General features: G+C 43.3%; 1 protein-coding gene across 1 annotated transcript in view; it reads right to left on the bottom strand.

Moving 5' to 3' along the window:
* Nucleotides 1-9,740: 9,740 nt before the first annotated feature.
* ATR (ATR serine/threonine kinase) overlaps nucleotides 9,741-19,442 on the bottom strand; it is a 61,091-nt gene continuing 51,389 nt past the window's right edge. Inside the window, exons 37-47 of the mRNA XM_056849664.1 lie at nucleotides 18,480-18,577; nucleotides 17,189-17,421; nucleotides 16,195-16,329; nucleotides 15,604-15,804; nucleotides 15,172-15,315; nucleotides 14,734-14,884; nucleotides 14,388-14,544; nucleotides 13,700-13,853; nucleotides 12,917-13,068; nucleotides 10,633-10,738; nucleotides 9,741-9,953 (exon numbers count right to left, since the gene is read on the bottom strand). Of these exons, the coding sequence (XP_056705642.1) occupies nucleotides 9,780-9,953; nucleotides 10,633-10,738; nucleotides 12,917-13,068; nucleotides 13,700-13,853; nucleotides 14,388-14,544; nucleotides 14,734-14,884; nucleotides 15,172-15,315; nucleotides 15,604-15,804; nucleotides 16,195-16,329; nucleotides 17,189-17,421; nucleotides 18,480-18,577 (1,705 nt within the window). The 3' untranslated portion in view covers nucleotides 9,741-9,779. The remainder of the gene's footprint in view (nucleotides 9,954-10,632; nucleotides 10,739-12,916; nucleotides 13,069-13,699; nucleotides 13,854-14,387; nucleotides 14,545-14,733; nucleotides 14,885-15,171; nucleotides 15,316-15,603; nucleotides 15,805-16,194; nucleotides 16,330-17,188; nucleotides 17,422-18,479; nucleotides 18,578-19,442) is intronic.

The following is a 19,442-nucleotide window of genomic DNA, read 5'->3' as shown; positions in this document are numbered from 1 at the left end:
ATAGAGTAGTCGCTCAGGCTTAGAGCGTCCGACCCTGCGTCAAACACCCAAGGCTGGCTGATCGGAGGGATTCTTTCCCCTGCTGGAACTACTGGGAACTGCACGCTTCGTGTCTCCGCAACGTGGTTGCTGTTTAGGTGTCGGTGGGGGAGCCCCGGCCTGCTCCCTGCTGCATACAGACAGCTCGCGGTGGACTGCCCAGAACGAACGTGGGCCCCAGGAAAGGACTGCACCCCCACCCCATGACCTAAGCACATCACTCGGCTCCTTGATACCATTAATACAAAATATTTTATTAGGTAAAAAATAGTAAAGGAAAACCGGCAAGATTTTACTTTCATTTACACTGGATAGATTACAATAAGACATGGTGGGGGGTGGGGAGAGTAGAATCGGAGACTTTGCCAGCCAAGGGACCTAGCTAGAATACTGAAGTGCACTATAAATGAAATACATATGAGACCCGAATTATCTAGGAATAAGCCCCATTAATCGAAGTGAGACATCAGCCTCTCTCAAAAAGTCCTCGACTGGAAAAAAAATGCTTTAAAATATTTCTGCTCATCCAAAGAAAAGAAAAGCTCACAACAACATAAAGGCTTGACGGATAAGGAAAATCAGGGAGATGTTAAAAGTTGGTCCTATCCATGGACAGACAGGAGGCACGTTAGCCAATCCCCAGATGATGGTGTTATTTTTTATGGTGGCACAAAAGTCTTTTTGGTTTTGTCGTAACATATGAACACAACTACCCCCCTTGAATCTCTCTCTGCTACTGTTGACTTCACAGCTACTTACTCAGCTTGTGCCAAGATTTCACAAGAGTTTGTTTTCAGCACAGGCTGAGACCTGGAAGAAAAATATTTCTGGGCATGCACAGAATGCCTTCCTCTCAATGCTGAAAAACTGCCACCTCCTTTCTTTCCTTGCACGTCAATCATTCTTTGCATCTTTCAGCATGCTACTGGAAACGGTGGAATCACTCAATTATATTTTTTAATCTCTCTGTTAAAATGAGGATAAAGTAGGTACATGGTCTGTAGCTTTCATTAAAACAGTAAGATTGTGGATCAAGCCAAAGGTCTATCCAGTCAAACATCCTTTTTTCCACATTGGCCAGCTAGATGCTTCTGGGAATCTCACCTGTAGGGAATAAAGGCCACCCACTCACAGCTGCCCCCAACTGGCATTCAGATGTATACTGCCTCTGAACACTAGGGTTCTATTTAGCCTTCATTGCTAATGGTGAATGAGAGACCTATTCACCTGTGTGAATCTAATCTGCTTTAAAGTTTTCGGAACCAGTGGGTCACCAGTTTATTCAATAAATTAATTATGCAGCACATGATGTGATCCATGCCACAGTAAGACTGAGACTAGATTACTATAATGCAATGTACATTGGTCTCCCTTCAAAATTAATTTGGAAACCCCAACTGCTCCAGAATGCAGAGGCTTGGCTGTTATCGGGAGCTAGACAGAGCATGCATAATACTCCCATTCTGTAGACACTCCATTGGCTGCCCACTTGTTACCCAGCTCAATTTAAGATGTTGAGTATCACATGCAAAGCCCTTCATGGCCTTGGTGCCTCTTATTTGCGGGACCGCCTCTCACCCTGTGCCTCACCATGACAACTAGGTTCACGTCAGCAGGGCCTTCTGTGGGTGCCAACATGCAAATAGGCAAAATCAACAACTCCCTGTACACGTGCTTTCTCCATTGTGGCTCCCACCTTGTGGAATAGCCTGCCCAAGAAAGTCAAGAAAGTTTCTGCTCTTCTGGCTTTCTGCAAACTATGCAAGACTGAATTATCTAAAAGGCTTTTCTGTGCAGGTAATATAGTTGCACTGTAAAAAATAGTTTTCAAATTTACTTGGATAAATGATTAGGGACTGTTGTCTATACTGTTGTGTACAGCTTGCTGTAAGTAGGATTTTATTACGTAATAATGTTCGTACTGCGCTGAATGTGTCATGTTTACTTATGCTATGCTTCAGTTCTTTCTGGGGATTCCAGATTTCTGAAATCCTAACACATTGGTTACTGAATGTCCCATTTTGTTGATTGTACTGACTCACTAAATGTAATGGGCCTTGAGTCCCTGTGAGAAAGGTAGACTTTTGTGTGTGCGTGTATTTGTAAAGTGCCATCAAGTCACAGCTGACTTATAGCGACTCTGTAGGGTTTTCAAGGCAAGAGATGTTCGGAGGTGATTTGCCATTGCCTGCCTCTGGGTGAACTTAGAGAGTTCTGAGAGAACTGTGACCGGCTCAAAGTCACCGAGCAGGCTTCAAGTGGAGTGGGGAATCAAACCTGGTTCTCCAGATTAGATGCTGCCGCTCTTAATCACTATACCATGCTGGCTCTTATAAGGTAGACTATAAAAAAACAAATAAATGTAGTACTTCCTTTCGCTGTTCTGAACCTCTGCCAATCAAGTTCATTATGGATGAAGTGTAGCAGTGAGGCAGAAAAAAATTCTCACACTTCATTTTCTTCACATCATTAATTAGTTTGTAAGCCTCTATATTTATATAGCTTATCTGTTTATATAGACATTGATTAAAATCAAAATAAAACCGAAGTCCAGCAGCACCTTAAAGGCTAACATTTATTTCAACATGACCTTTCGGGAGTCAGAGCTCACTTCTTCAGATGCCAGAATAAATATAGTTAGCTTTTAAGTGCACACCCTTGATAAAATTAGCTGTCAATATTTGATCTCAGGGATGTACTGCTGAGAAAAACTGACAAAACCTGCCTTAAAAATTAGTGCCACAGAAAAAGAGCCTTGGCTACTTACCGTGAAGGCTTCTTCTGCTCAGAGGGACGAAGGGCATCTTCATTATGGGTGTTTCCTTTTCCTCTTATCTCGGGAGGCAGGAACCAAATATTTAAATTTTTCTGACCTCTGAGGGTAAACGCCCCCTTGTGATCAGTTAAAGACTTTCCGAGCCTTATATATTTAAGATAGACTGAAGAAACATGTTAGTTATAATTCTATACAAGAAATAAGTTCCTAATAAACATTCACGATGAACCTTTAGGATAACTATAAGTCATGAACCAACAAACAGCGTTTAACTTGAATTGAATGTCAACTGGAAGTTAGATGTAACCATGATTACCTGTAATTTTATTTTATTTGTTTTATTTATATTTTACTGACATCTGGGTGGGCAAGATGCCCTTCGTCCCTCTGAGCAGAAGAAGCCTTCACGGTAAGTAGCCAAGGCTCTTTCTCGCTCAGAGGGAGAAGGGCATTTTCATTATGGGACATACAAGAGCTGTCCCCCGCCCTTGGGAGGGTTAGATGTCCTGAAGTATACTTTGCAGTACTTGTCTGCCTAAGGCGGCATCTGCTGACAAGTATAGATCTAATTTGTAGTGTCTCACAAATGTGGACACCGAGGACCAAGTTGCGGCCTTACATATCTCTTCCATAAAGCACGGCAGTCGAAGGCTGCTGAAGTAGCCGCACTTCTTCCCAAGTGGGCAGTAACGCCCGCAGGAACAGGTAGGTTACTTATTCTATAAGCCTGTGTTATGTATATGGTGATGGTCCTACTAATGGATGCCTTGGACATATGCTTGCCCTTGTCAGGTGGTGAGATATGAACGAATAAGGAGTCAGAGTTCCTAATAATTTTAGTAAGATAAATGTAAACAGGTAGTGCCCTTCTTAGGTCTAGCTAGTGCCAGGCCTTCTCCTTAGGATTCTTGGGGTTAGTGCAGAAGATGTAAGCACTATGTCCTGCTCCCTGTGAAACTTGCAGCTACATTTTGTCCTATCTCAGTGATTGGTTCGAATGGTAGTTGTGTGAGTGCTGTCAAAGCTGTGTGCAGGCTCTAGTTGTGAACCTGTGTCTAACAGGAGGAGCTAAATAACTGACGCCCCTTAAAAAGGCTTTTATGTGATGGTGTTTGGTTAAGCGGTATCCAGATACCTTGGGTACTATGGTAGCTATAGATGCCAGTTGCCTTTGTAGAGTGCAGGTAGCTAGCCCTAAGCTCTGTCCCTCCTGATGGCTTCCTTGTTGTCAATATGGTAGTGACGGCCACCGGGCTATAACCTAGGGCTATAAGTCATCTCCTTTCAGTGCCCATGCGGTCAGTTTGTACCACCCTGGATTGGGATGGCATATTGGGTCTTGTAGAAGGAGATCTTGTCTGTCTGGAAGTCTCCAATGGTTCTGTATGGACATCTGAATTATAGATGGGAACCACGGTCGTCGCAGCCAATATGGAGCTATGAATCTGACTGATGCTTTTTGAAGTCGTACCTTTCTCAATACCCTTGGAGGGAGGGGGGAAACCCGTACAGTAGGTCGTGTGGCCCTGGTGACATTAAGAGGTCCATTTGTTCCGCCCCCTGTTGACGGTACATGGAATAGTACCTTGGCAGCTGGTGGATGATGCTGGATGCAAACAGATGAATCTGTGGCGTGCCGAATCTCTGAGTAATAAGTTGAAAGACCTCTGGATGTAGAGACCATTCTGCCTCGCTGATGTCCTGTCTGCTGAGCCAGTCTGCTTGTATGTTGACTGTGCCCTGAATATGTTCTGCTGATTTTGATGAGAGGTTGGACTCGGCCCAAGGAAAAATGTAGTCGCTTCTGAGGATCGTCCTGATTTCTAGGGCACTGATTTGAAGATTCTGTTCTTGATGGTCCATGTTGCTTGAGCCATTGTCCCTTGAGTGTGGCTTCCCAACCTGATAGACACGCGTCCGTGAAGATTTGAATTGGTGTTGGACGGAGATACCAACTTCCTTTCGTCAAATTCTGAGACTGAAACCATCATACTAGTCTTGATCTGACTTCCTCGGTCAGGATGAGATTTCTGTCACTTCTTCCTTGGTATGTCTCTTTGGTACGGCCTTAAGAACCATTGAAGAGGTCTTGCTCGTAAGCGTGCCCCTTGAACTGCGGGAATGCATGCAGACATGTGACCCTTCAGTTTGGTCAGGGACATTAGAGAAGGCGACCGGGAATTAATCGCTTTCTTTGCTAGAGATGAAATGTTGTGGAGTTTTGTCCACTGGAAGGTATAAGGAGTTTGTCAGTGTGTCTATGTCCATCCCCCATCTCTCTCAATCGTTGGGATGGAACTAAGTGGGTCTTTCTGAAGTTGATTATGACCCGTGTTCTGTTAACCTCTTCAGAACTCTCTCTGAATGATCTATGCTCTGCTATCAGAATGTTGTCTGAGAAGGGTGCATTCTCACGCCCTCCTTGCGCAGAGATGTGACTGGTGTGTCCAGAACTTTGGTGAATACTCGAGGAGGGGCGATGATAACCCGAATCGTAAGGCCCTGAATTGGAAGAGGTGTCCCTTGTACGGGAACCGAAGGAAACAACAATGTGCCGGGTGTATTAGAATGTAAGAAAATGCTTTTCCCTGAGGACCTGTGTGACTGACTTTAGTGTCTCCATCCTGAAGCGCTTTAATGGAATAATCTGTTCAGAAACTTGAGGTCTAGGATGGCTTTCCATCCGCCACCTTTGTTGGGAACAGTAAAGAATACTGAATAGACTCCCAATGTATGCTCTAATGGTGAGACTGGCTCCATCGCCTTGATGTCTAAGAGGCCTCTGAAGTTCTATGGATTTTTTTTGGGGGGGGGGGAATGTTGGAGATATTACTAGTCGATGTGAAGGAGTGTAAGAAAAACTCTGATAGCCTTGTGAGATGTTTGTGACCCAGAGGCCTGGTTGGGAGGTGACCGCTGACGGTGTAATAGGCTGAGCCTGCCTTCCACTGACTGGTGGCTGGCGTCACTGTTTGGTTGGGCGGTCGGGTTTATCCCCTTTATTGCCCTGGAAGGTGGAGGATTTTGGAGATTTATTGAATCGTCCTCCTTTACTAAAGGAGCTGCGATTCTGGTTCCGGTGGTTTCTAGGTTGATCAGGTCTGTATCTTTGAAGTATGTGGTATGCACGAAAGGACATAGAGGGAGTGATCCCTTGGATTCCTTGCGTAGAAACTTGTCTTTGGTCTCCACTGATATGGGGACCAAATTGTCTCCAAGCAAGGTCTTTCCCTGATACAGGAAGCCCATAATAACCAATTTTGATCTATATACTCCGCTTGCCAGGGGCGTACCCAGAGAGCCTTTCTGGCAGCTGAGGCTGTGGCTAGTGTTCTAGCTGCATATGACATGTTATCTAAGGAGGAATCAGCTAGAAAGAATACGACTCTCGAAAACATGGATGACATGGTATCTAAGGTAGAATCAGCTGGAAGGATACCACTCTAAAAAAAAAACATGGATGCCCTTCTGGCATCTGATGCTGCGGCTAGTGTCCTAGCTGCATATGGCATGGTATCGAAGTTCGAATCAGTTAGAAAGAATACCACTCTCAAAAAACATGGGTACTCCTGTAAAGGCGTTTCTTTCTTCCTGTGGAAAAAGTTGATATAACTTCCTAGTCCAAATTATTGCCGCTCTGTATACTAGGGCAGATGTGATAGAAGCGCTTGATAGTGAGTGCCAAGGCCTCTGAGCATTTATGCCTGCTAACTCTGCCTTCCTATCTGTAGGGTCCCTAATCATGGCAAGGCCATGTAACAAGGTTGAAGGAGTGAAGGCAGTGACAGGTGATTCTACTGAAGGCACTTTTAGAATTTTAGAAGCACCGATAAACCAAATATAAAGGCTTCCTAGAGGCTGTGGAGCATTGTATGGGTGCCATTGGTTTCTCCCGCTCTGCTTTCAACAGAGTTAGAAATAATCAAGCGCTGGCACAAACCTATCTGGAGTCTTTTCTCCCACTCTGAGTCCTCTGAGAGATCAAGAGTAGCTAGGTTTTTATGCCAATGCAGAAGGAAATCTTCTGCGTTAAATACTATAGACAGTCTGGGTACCAATTGGCAATTTTGTGAACGTGAATTAGCTTTCAGCGCTGCTTAGGCTGGCCAGCACGTACTCTCTTGGTACTACTTGGACTGGTGATCGGCTCACCAGGATCTCAGACAGAGGTCTTCCACATCACCTACTACCAGAATTGGCCCTCTGCATGCCAATCCGACGCTCTGCCACTGAGCCACAGCCGTTCCCCTGCTTTGGCTGATATTCTGCCCTTTTAGCAATCAGATTACTGTTTGTGGTGCTGGAGGGTGTGATCCCTACGATCCCTGTATGGATGGGGCAGGATAAGGAGGTTGTACTGCCCTTAAGCCATCTGAGAAGGCGTTTTTAATCAGGGCGGAGAGCTCTGCTCTTACAGGAGTAAAACAGGCTGCATCTATGAGGGGGGGGGGGCGAAGTCACCTTACCGGCAGTCGATGTCTCCGTTGATGCTTCCCGTCCTTGAATAATAATAGGCGAGCCGCCTGAGGACGGAGCATTGCGAGGCAAAAAGGCGAGCCGCCAGCCTCCTTCATTTTCCCCGTTTGTGCAGTGTGGGAGAAGTGGCTATAGCCGCTGTGTTCTCCTGGCTGCTTCCCGCTGCTTCCCGTCCTTGAATAACAATAGGCGAGCCGCCTAAGGACGGAGCACGGCGGGCGAGGCAAAAAGGCGAGCCGCCAGCCTCCTTCATTTCCCCCGTTCGTGCTGCGTGGGAGGAGCGGCTACCGCCGCTGTTTTCTCCCGGCCGCTTTCTGTTGCGATCTGGCAGTCGCGTCTTTCAGGCGCGGCAGAGCAGCGTGCGTTTTGCAGCAGGCATTTGGCGTGCTTGTTAGCGGTCGAGGCAAGCCGTTTGTACTTGCCTGCGCCGTTCTTGCCGCTTTTGCCTTTCCCTTTTGAGTTTTGGTCCTCAGGCCACCAGAGTGACTGTCCAAGGGTTCATCTAATTGTAGTGGTAAGGCCACTAGCAGGCTAGGGTCTAAATTGGCAGGCGCTATATAGCTGTCCTGATGCCGATCCGCCATTTTTTAAAATTATTATTATTATTTTTTTGGCGGGAAAAGACCCTTCTGAGAATAGGCAGAAAATTAAGACAGTAAATAGAATTGAGTAGTAGATTAGTTAGGTTAAGTTTAGGTTTGTTAAAATAAGAATATTTTTAGGTCTAATAAGTAAGGTTAAGGTTTCTCTATTATTTCTGTAGCAGAGAGCTGCTAGAAGGCTGCTCTCCCGTTCAAGGCAGGAAATAGAACTGGTCACAAGGGGGCGTTTACCCTCAGAGGTCAGAAAAATTTAAATATTTGGTTCCTGCCTCCCGAGATAAGAGGAAAAGGAAACACCCATAATGAAGATGCCCTTCTCCCTCTGAGCGAGAAGCTACTATTTTAGACAGCACAGTAGATTTAAGATGAGTACCTTTCTTTGAATACAATCTCAGCTGTTTAACTTATTTACCCCCAAGCAGTATACTGCCAGCAATCACGCTAGAGATACTTGTTCACATCCAAGGAGTTTTACACTGGCTGTAAACCTATCCATATTTAGAGCTCCCACTGAAATGAATAGGACTTAGTACTGTACTACATTTGCGGCATTTCTTCTTTAAAAAGGCAACATTAAATCGGTTTAAATGAATGAGCTTAATAATCCTGGCAAAAACTCATAGCTGTGCTTAACTTTACATTGAGTGGATCCAGTATTGTACACGAAGCACTGACAATACAGCATTTCTTTTCAGTCATGGGAAGAGTCCAGGAGCCAGGATCACCAAGTTTGAAAGGCCCTGCTGCGGAGCAGCTTGATCTACAGATATTAATGGGTGATGTTTGTGCATTTTCCATGAAAACACTTTACATACTGAGTTCTGCAACTGAGCCACCATTAAAAGATATAGCAGACAGGCAATTTTCCTTTGGTCAGATGCCAATGAACCTACCTCATTAATAAGGCATGGAATACTAAAATGGTATTTATAGGAATGGGATGTCCATGAGCTAGGTTTTATAGTTTAGTTTAAGAATTTAAACATAGAATAACTTCCTACATATTTCTACTATTCCTGTATGAACCTGCCCAAGAATTAAGCTCTTCTATGGAAACCATACTTCAAGCATATTTACTGTCAGAGGGGAGGAAGGTACCTACTCACATCTAGGCCTTTTCTGTAGCAATTCCACCTCCAAAGCTGTTCACCTGATGCATGGCCTTTTGAGTTTTAGGTATCAAGCCAAAACGTTTACTTGAGCATCTGGTTTTTGTGGCGGCATTTGTGTATGGAGGGAAGGATTGTTTTGTTTGTGTGTATGCGCTATACTTAATTAGTTATATGCTATTTGTTATGTATAGATTTGATTCACAGAGTTTTTTTTAATGCTACTGTTTATTATGTGACTCTGTGTATCGCATTTGGAAGCCACCTCTGAAACCTATGGCCAAGATGCAGAATAGAAGTCTAATGAAATAAAAACATTCCGTGGAAGTTGGGGGACTTCCAGAAGCAATTTTTAGATGTGAAATGGAACTGATGCACTGCATGTTCTTAAAGGGGCTCTCTGCGTCGTGCTCTGTGACTGAAATAATTCTTAACATTAATAGTACTAAAACAATAATGATAATCTCAAAGTTTGATCGTGATAATTCTGTACATAAAAATCTGAGACATCTTTTAGTAAATGGTCTATATGCAAAATTTTAAAATAATGATTCCAACTCTACAATAATTTTTACAAATGGCTTTTTACATACATAAATATTACTTTCATTGTTTATATTACATTTCTGTACCAAAGATGCACAAACATTGAAACTTAAACAGGGCCTTGCATTGGCAAACATTAACAAGGTAGAAAGTACAGAAAATCTTTCAGTTTCTGTTTTTTTAAAGCCTTTTTACAAAACTGTTAAAGGATCACTTGTAAACGGCAGCATTTTACATGTATGGAGCCCAGCCAAGATACATCTGGCACAGCAAATTTTCATCAGTTGCATCTTGAATGAGATGGTGAACGTGCCCTTCAATCGATAAAGGCAGGCCTTTTACCCTATTCCTGTTTTTAATCACACCCTGCAGTCGTTGATCTATATCCAGTACATGGGTCTTGGCCTGAAAAAGAAGCAAACAATTGTCATATATTAGACAGGTGATACAGGATGGTATTAATGCAGTAAAATTAAATCAGTGGCAGCAGCTACATTTCCCCTTCCACGTAACAGCAAGCCGGGTGAACGTGGGGGATGCGTGCAACAGAGACACGTTACCAGTGTCTGGGAATCCAGGGGAGCCAGACCCACACTGTAAGCTGGTTACCATAATATGCTTTCTTCATATCATTTGAGAAATATATATTTATTTTTGATAAACACACACTGAAGAATAGGCCACACTCAATTTTTTTAAAAAACTCTTCTTCGCCTTTTCAAGAGATCAAATAAGTTACTGTTTAATCCCCCGAGACAAGTAGCCATAAAATACGCCTCAGAAGGTTATAGTTTTCATCAGAGTTATATTTCTAAACTATAGATATGACTATGCAATGAGAGTCAAGCACTATATTTCAGGAAACCTGAATGACAAAGGGCGCATTATGTCTAATATGAGCTTCACATGTGCGCACCTTATGAGAAATTCTTATAAATTGTTTCCACAAACCCTTTCACTTGCATAATTTACTGACCTATCACATTTGAAATTTCATTGCACAGAATTTTAAAATATTTTGGCAGATGATGTGAACTAACATTCATGTCTGCCCTTAAGTTTTCAGTTTGGTTTTACAACCGACCTTTTCATTGACAATTTCTCCGGTTTCATTCACTTGGGCTTTTGTATTGCCTTTCACTGGTTTACTCCACTCTACCAGAGGATCATGGAGAAAAGTCTTCAAAACACTGTATAAATACAAATCAAACAGATTGCTTGAGAAAATAGCTTAAGTTGTAACTGTATTTGTTGTTGAAAAGAAATACCTTCCAAACATCCCAGCTTCTGCAACAAGAAAACATTGTGCAAATATAGTATTTCTGAATGTTCTTTCAAAGATCTTAGACAGCATCTTACATATGATTCTCAGGGGTTTTCCATAAGGCCAGTACTGCTTGTTTTCATTCTCTAATGCTGGCCATATTATGATCTTATTTCTGGCTTTTAGAATTGAGGCATATTGTTCAGATTTGTGTTTCATGATTAGAAAAGGAGGTAGTATGCATGTTGAGATCAACAGGGTCACAGAAGCAGAGGGACAGAACATGGAGAAGGTGAACCCCTTCAGTACTACAGTTCATATTCTATAAAGCATGGCATGACTGCAGCAATTTGTATTTATAGATTTGTTCACGATGCTAACACACAGCACGATGCTACATTCATCTATGTAATTGCATGTACCCGTATTTTTCGCTCCATAAGACACACTTTTTTCCTCCTCAAAAGTGAGGGGAAATATCTGTGCGTCTTATGGAGCGAATGTGTGTGAATCCGGCCCCCGGGGAGAAGGGCAAAGCTGCCGAGAGGCCCTGGGAGCCACGGCCGACCCCCAGCTGCCCAGCGCAGAGCCGGTGAGCCCCGGGAATCAGCTAGGAAGCCGCCAGCCAGTTGGGGGGCGGGAGGCCCCTCCCAGCAGCCTCCCAGTGCAGCGGGAGCCCAGCGTGGAGTCCACGCGCCCCGGGAGCCAGCTTTAAAGCTACCAGCCAGCTGGGGGGCGGGAGGCCCCTCCCAGCCGCCCAGCGCAGCGGCAGCGGGGCGCGGAGCCGGGCTGCCCCGGGAGCCGGCTGGGACGCCGCCAGCCAGCTGGGGGGCGGGAGGCCCCTCCCAGCCAGCCAGCTGGGGGGCAGGAGGCCCCTCCCAGCCGCCCAGCGCAGCGGCAGCAGGGCGCGGAGCCGGGCCGCCCCGGGAGCCGGCTGGGACGCCGCCAGCCAGCTGGGGGGTGGGAGGCCCCTCCCAGCAGCCGCCCAGCGCAGCAGGAGCCGGGCGTGGAGCCCACTTGCCCGGGAGTCGGCTAGGAAGCCACCAGCCAGCTGGGGGGCGGGAGGCCCCTCCCAGCTGCCTAGCGCCGCGGCAGCAGGGCACGGAACGCCGTCCGCGTGCTTGGGGATTCAGGGCGCTTCCCCAGGCGTAACGTCCCCCCCTCGTGCAGACAGGGCATTCAGGCACCAGCTGCTGCACTAGTCCCCAGGGCGGGTCTCTGCCGGTGCCCCTCTTGGGGGGCAGTGAGTCTGGCCAACCCCTTTCAGACCCCAGGGTCCCAAGATGCTTCCCAGGGCAGAGATGCAGGGGCAGTACACCATTTGATTCAGAATATTTTTTTTCTTGTTTTCCTCCTCTAAAAACTAGGTGCGTCTTATGGTCAGGTGCGTCTTATGGAGCGAAAAATACGGTATATTCCCAGGTAACGATATTGGCTTGGATTTTAGGTACATCTTTTGCTGTCAGAAGGGACTTCCACAAGTGGTGGGCAGGAGGACGAGGGACTTCTGCCAATTCTCCACTTCTATTGCAGACCCCATTTTATCCCCTATGCTATTTTTTGGTTCCACTAACAGAGAAGGATGAAGTGGGAAGCTGCGAAGTTCCATTCTTCTAGTGCAGCTGTACTTGCACAGTACAGGATCAAGGCCATTATATTTTTCACTAGATGAGGAACTTTCCGTGTTTAAAGAGTTTGGCTTGAATCTAGCAGAGGATTTCTGTTACCCAGGAATAGCATTTGGGGGAGCATTATGGGCTGTAGTGGGAGGGGAGTAAATTGCATTCTATGGACAGAAATCACTGATGGATGCAAGCCTGTATATTGTATAGTTATATTATGGGCTGGACCCCATGCAAAATCTGTACTAACAGAAAGGAGCTGGATTTCCCCACTTCCTGCCCTTCTACTGCAGCCCAAAATGCCCTCCCTCCCCAAATGTTGCTCCATGGGGCACAGGCAACCCCCAGGACAGCATGAAGGGAGCCAGAGGTCCACCATGTGTGTGTGTTGGGGGTGGTGGTTAGCAAAAACCGCTCTCCTATCAACAGAAATCCAACCCGATATGAATTTCATCCCCTGTGAATAAAGACTGTTACCATACCTCATTAGTGGTTCTCTCTGATCACGCATGAGTCTCATTATAACTTCACAAGCCCTTCGGAAGAGGCCTTCTGTCCCCATTGGACCCATCCCATTGACCATGTTATGAGTAAGGCGAAATGGAACAATCTCCGGAAAATCAAAAGTTTCCCCCTTCAAATAAGTGAAAATAAGTTCATTTAATCAGATAAAGCTTTAAGTGGGAATTTATCCACTACAGTATAACTGCTATTCTAACCATGCTTATTCAGGCATAAATTCAAATTGCATTATCAGTCTTTCAGATGATGAACAAAAGAAAAATAAAACATTCTAAAAACATTCTAAATACTCAGTTTCTTACTCTTACTCCAATGTGGAGCAACACTGCAAAGGGATCCACAGAAAATTCAAGTATTTTTGGCTACAAACAGAACAGCCTGTTTTGCAAAACACTGGAAGTTTAAAATAGACTTTAAAAAAAATCCTTCAACTAGGTCTTATTTCAGTATCTTCATGATGTAGTTTTAAACAACACTGCTTTGTTTACCAAGCACTCAGCGGGAATATAAAGCCTGTGCAAGCTATTTAAGCATCTAATTGAATAGGATCAGTTTGCAAGACCTGAGCAAGGCTGTTAATAGGACATTCTGAAGGAAACTGATTCATAGGGTCACCATGAGATGGAAGCACTTAACACCCCCACACACAACTGACAGCACTAAACACCCCCCCACACACAACTGAGTAGGAAAGTGCTTTTTGATTCAGTGGGGAAAACAGTAAGAGATATTTACTTGCTCACCTTATTAAACAAACAGTTGAAATCCACGTGCACACATTCACCGGTTAGGGAATCAAACAGAATATTTTCTCCATGACGGTCCCCAAGGCCCAGTATGTACCCAACCATCGACATCACTGCGGTAGAACGACAATAGGCAGATCTGCTGCTGTACCTAAAAGAAGGTAAAAATAACAACCTGAGATTCTAGAGCCCCTTTGCCATTTCATAAACAAATTCAGGCAGCGTTTCTGTACCCAGGGGAAAAAATATAAAGGATAATTTATTATAATTAGTAAATGGTTTTGGCTTCATAGTCTTTTCTGTATTAATTTATTACTTCTATTTATTTATGTAAAATATTTATTAGTCACCTTTCTTATAGAAATTCAAGGTGGCTTACAGTGTAAATAATAATAAAACACAATAAAACCACTAGTTAAAATTAATAATTTAAAACTACTGGTCGGTAGAAGAACTAACCAAATGCTATCTTCAGCTGCCTTCTAACGATAGAGTGAGGGGCCAGGCACACCACCCCAGGGAGGCTGCCACTGAAAAGGCCCTCTCTCATGTACCCATCAGATAAGCTTCTTTGGTTAATAGGACAGTCAAGAGGGCCTCTCCCTTAGTTTCCTGGCTGAAGTTTCTTTTAGAGCCTGTAACAATACAGTAGCACAACTGTAACAACACATGGTAAAGAACTAACCAGGAAGTAGGATCAGGGAATGTTCTCAGAAACCATTCGTGAAAAATTGGAGGGTGCCGGGGAAGTAGAGTCTCTTTGAAAACTTTCAACTTTTCATGTAAAGGTGCAGTCTTTGGAATTATACACTGACGTAGCTCCTTTCCAGTCATATAAATACCTGTAAGAGTCAGTTAAACACAGTAAAGTAAGTGGTTGGCTGGGCAATGCAGTGAACTACATACAGATAGAATTACTGTAGTACTCTAGCAAGGAGGTAAAAGTACCATATTTTAATAGATTTAACCACTTTCCACTTTCTACCACCATTACTCCTGGTTTTTCCTGCTTGAAAGTTTTTCCCCCTTACCTTTCTCCTTGTACAGTTTGATCAGGATATTTCGCAAGCCAGCTGTATTATTCACCCATTCAATTATCCCACATTCCTCATTCAGGGGAATAACAGCATAGGTCCGGATGTGGAGTTCTCGTCTACGTGACTCTGCATCCTTTCTCAAACACTACAAGAACAACAACAACATACCAGTAAGTATAAAATCTTTATAAAGCAATACTTAAAATGGTTCTTTTGTAACTCAGCAGGTGAGGGCAGCTGTCTGCAGGCCCTAGTTGTGGTCTTCCCTATGGCATCCAACTGGCCACTACTAGAAACAATATGTTGGGTTGGATGATTGCTCTGGTCTAGCGTGACTACTCTGAGGTTATTATGAAATAAAGGGGATGAAATGACTTCATCAGTTATGGTCTAATCAACATCCCACATTTATCACATTTAGAGCAAGTGAACCTTATTTATCAAGGAGTTGAACTCCATGAGTCGACAGTCCTTTCTTAGGTCATCCTTTGGTTTGCACATCATGATATAGGATTTCCCATCTGAACCTTTTAAAGTGATCTTCTTAGGCTTCTGAAGAGATGCAAGGATTTCAACCTAAAGAAAAAGCAGGAGTGATTCCATAGGTTTTTAAAAACAAGATTTTCAACCTGGTAGCCTTAGGTATAGATGAGTAGTGAATTGCAACTATCTCAGAACTTTACATTTTCCTTAGATACTACCAGCTAGACAAATTCTTCAGAATTACACCTCACCCGCCCCTCACATTTTAAAAGACCTTTTCATCTTATTATTTCTTTCTTGTCTTCCAGCAGGTGAGCAAGTCATCCTATGCTGGAAAACAAATCTATCTATACATAAAAATAAATGCCAATAGACATTTACCGTATCTCCAAAGCCAGCAATATAAGCCCAGCCTCCAGGAAAAGGGTCATGACTGGAGTGTGTGCCAGGAACTGAAGGGAGAGTAGGTATCATTACCGACTGCAAAGGAATAAGGATCTCGCTAAAAGTCTGCTGTTCTACCAACTTCTTCAAACTCTTGAAATGAACACCCATGCTCAGTGTGGAGGTGTTGTCATCAACCTGGAAAAGAGCAAGAGACACTGCTCAAAGTAAAACAGAAATACTTCAAGGTATCATCACCTCGGGAGCTTCTATATACAACCTTTATTTCCACGGGTAGTTTTTTTTTGGGGGGGGGGCTGTGTTGGTAGCACTGTACAAATACCTTAACAAATAAAACTCGGAAAGGCAAAGTGTGCTTATTTATAAATTCCTTTAAAGTAAGCAGTAGTCACACACAGTCAAGTCCAACTTTTGGCGATTAATTAATTAACTTGGTGATCTTATTTTCTTTTCTAAAAATATTTTATTTTTAACTATATTATACTCCAGAAAACACAGTACAATCCAGACAATCTTAACATAAGTGAACAAAGCTACAATACTGAAAATAAAAAACTCAAAAGTTACCGATTTGTTACATAGCTCTAGGAGCTTATCTGTCAGGCGAGCTGCATCCTCAATAAATTTTCCCAGAGATGGCTTCATATGAATAGCGTTGTTTAAGATTTCTTTGCATCTGTTCATACGCATTGGATAAGAGGACTGCAAAAGAGAACACACATGGTTAGTTAATTCAATAAAACCTATTGCCAATCTACGAGGAAATGCTCAAAACAGTTAACCTAACTGCAGCTGGACATACTGCAGTCAATAATAACAGATCATAAACTAAAAAACACTATCAGTAAGAATTGGTAATAGAAACAATATCATTGGGTTCTCTCTTCTCATTAGGAGATCTCCCTGATCTAATTTCCTGGAGACACATAAAATGCTGTGCATGTGGCACAATTCTTTTCAATAAAAAGTAGCAGCTCCACATGAGCAAAATTATTGTGCTATACGTTGAATTGAATTTGCCTCTCTTGGGGTGGGTGTAGGAAATTACATATCTAACCCCCTTACTTGGCCTCACCGTGTAGATCAATAAATCCTTACAATAAGGTCACCCAGCGATAAAACTGAACAAAGAAAAAGATGGGGTTAACTCCCCACCCCCAGCAACAGCCAGGAATGCCTGCACTTGTGTATATGTTGCACAGAAGGCTGGCAGAGATCTACCAACACAAGATCCCCATGAAAAAGGAGGGATTGGCTGGACTGAGGAAGGGGAGAAAATGGAGGGATAGGGAGGGTTAAGGGGCCAGCGGGGTCTTGGGCAATGGCTTGGGGCTGAAAATATATCTGGCCCATTTTCTGCCGCAAGATCGGCTGGCCGATAAAATCTTCAGCAATTGCTAGGGGTTGAAATCCCTTGTACAGCAGCTCACAAAGTACAGATCAAGAGCTCGCAGGGAAGAAAAGAATGGGAAATTCCTGCTCACATGAATCTTCATGGTTCCTACCCCCACCCCCCCGGTAATAAACTGAAAGGGAAATGGAAATATACTTATCAAGTTACCTTAGACACAGCGGTCATCATCCACATTGCTTGTTGAGGATAGGCTACAAAAACTTTGGCAATGATTGCCATAAGAACAACAAAGACTTCACTGTGGGAGTGGCAGATTCGGGAGATCAGTTGGGAGAACGCTGTCAAAAACTGGTAAGGAGCCAAAAGCTGTGTGTGTTCTGTAATCACCTTGTTAATTTTAGCCAAGTCAGTTTTCATTTGTGCACGATCGTGACGACCAGCTGGACAACAGAACAAAAATGATATGCTTATTTGACTGAAGAACGAAAATCCCACAATCCCAAGCCTATGGAGCTATACAGAAATTTCCACTGATAGTTAAAGGTTCATGAGCAGTGTTAATTATGGGGAGGGGGACTGAATGTGGAGGGTTGGGACCCCTTAAACAACACAAGCCCCCAGCACCTACTGCTGAATTGATCAAGGGAGGCCAGGTCTTCACATAATGTCTCTCCAAATACGAGCAAGGTGAGGTCCTAAAAAGCCCTTCTTCACTGTCACTTAGCAAGAGCATAAATGCAATTAAGGCAGCTTCTGGATGCAATGTATAGTAATGCTCTTTAGCAGGTTCCCATTGGCAGGCATTCTTGCAGCCAATATATATTTTAGAAACCTCCCAAGAACTGAGAAATTACAAGCCCCATTGTCATCACAGGCTTGGATCCTGACTAGATCTCCAGGGGCACGGGGGTGGGGTGGGGTGGGTTTTTTTCCAATTCCTCTCTCCCACATTAGCCCAACATACACTCTAGGAATAGCTTAGGGGGAACTGGGGGTCTCCTGGGGGGTGGGACTGGCAAAAATTTCTCCCTTTCCTTGTGCCCACAGAATGGCAAAATAGAGAAACTGATGTAGAATTTTAATTTGCTTAGACTTTTCCCAAAATAAGTATAACTTTGGACTAAATATTTTAGTGCCAAAAGAAGTGATTCAAGCATGTCTCTGAAATGAATATTAAAAAATATAGCCATCATATACAACCCTTTTTACAGGACCATTTATTTGCATACACCATGTATATATATTAAAATACATCATACTTTCGGGGAAAGTAGCTTTGATATTTGAATCAAGTTCCCTATTTTACTGCTTTAAAGTATCTTGAAATATTTCACACTAGTTTTGCATTGCTAGATTTGCTATTTGCTATACACAAATTGTTTGGAACCTCTCCCTCTGCCATTTATGCAATGTGCCACTTTTTTTTTTTTTTTGCTAGAACAACAACAAAAAAGATTCAAGAATATACAGAAATTAATATTTTTTTTAAAAGCCTTACCTTTCTCACATTCATATGCTTTTGCTCCAAAGTCAAGCCACAAAGATAACATTCTGGGCATTGACTGATAGATAAATTGGTTTCCAAAACGCAGAGACCTGGAATTCAAATACGAGCATGTGTATTCACTAACTATATATTGTACAATTACTGTGCACTCCATCAGCAAGGCAAGCATCATGCATTTTAACTAGAATGCAGTGTTGTGCACCCTGTAATTGATCACACGGGCTAAGGAGCCTATGACAAGGTGCAGAAATCTGGGCATGACGTGCTTTTTTGTTTACTGCAGCCTATATTAAACCCAGAGTTTCTTTTTTCCCCCTTTAAAGCTGATGAATTATGGAGTCAAAAACAGTAATTTGCCACCACCAATAGAAATTTGCACCACCATGGAACAATACCTGAGGATGGAGCTAGGAAGGTGTGCAGCTAGTGAAATTAAGCTTTGCATTTAGGCCACAGAAGTAGAAGAAATTTCACAGGTAATTAAGACTAGTTTCCTGCCAGTAGCAGGAAATATTGTGCTCAAGAAGTTTTCTTCACAGGATACCTATTGATGTGCATCTCAAATTTTAACATATTGCCAGTAAGGAAAGCACATCATGTAGCATTGAATGCTTGCTCACTTTAACCTAGATAATCAAGAAGGACCTAGAAATCAATGCAGAGTATGATATCATGCATTGTTTTCCATCATGCTTCCAACTTATAGTACTAGGGAGACTGGTAAGCAAGCATTAGAGAAAGAAAGAACACAGATCTATAATATATTTAAATTGTCCTTCTGAATAACTCCAGACATCCACAATAGTGACTGATGCTTCATGTACCTAATCTAACATAGCTACAGATTTTATCCTACTAATTATTAGCAGAGCTCACTGGTAAATGTGTAACTTCCCCAACATTACCCTTCCCGACAGTTCCTTCTGACTTCCAAAAAGCTGACACTGGAGGTTG

This window comes from Euleptes europaea, chromosome 5 (genome assembly GCF_029931775.1).
Source record: "Euleptes europaea isolate rEulEur1 chromosome 5, rEulEur1.hap1, whole genome shotgun sequence".
NCBI classification, from domain to species: domain Eukaryota; kingdom Metazoa; phylum Chordata; class Lepidosauria; order Squamata; family Sphaerodactylidae; genus Euleptes; species Euleptes europaea.
This window is presented reverse-complemented; position numbering and strand designations above follow the sequence as displayed.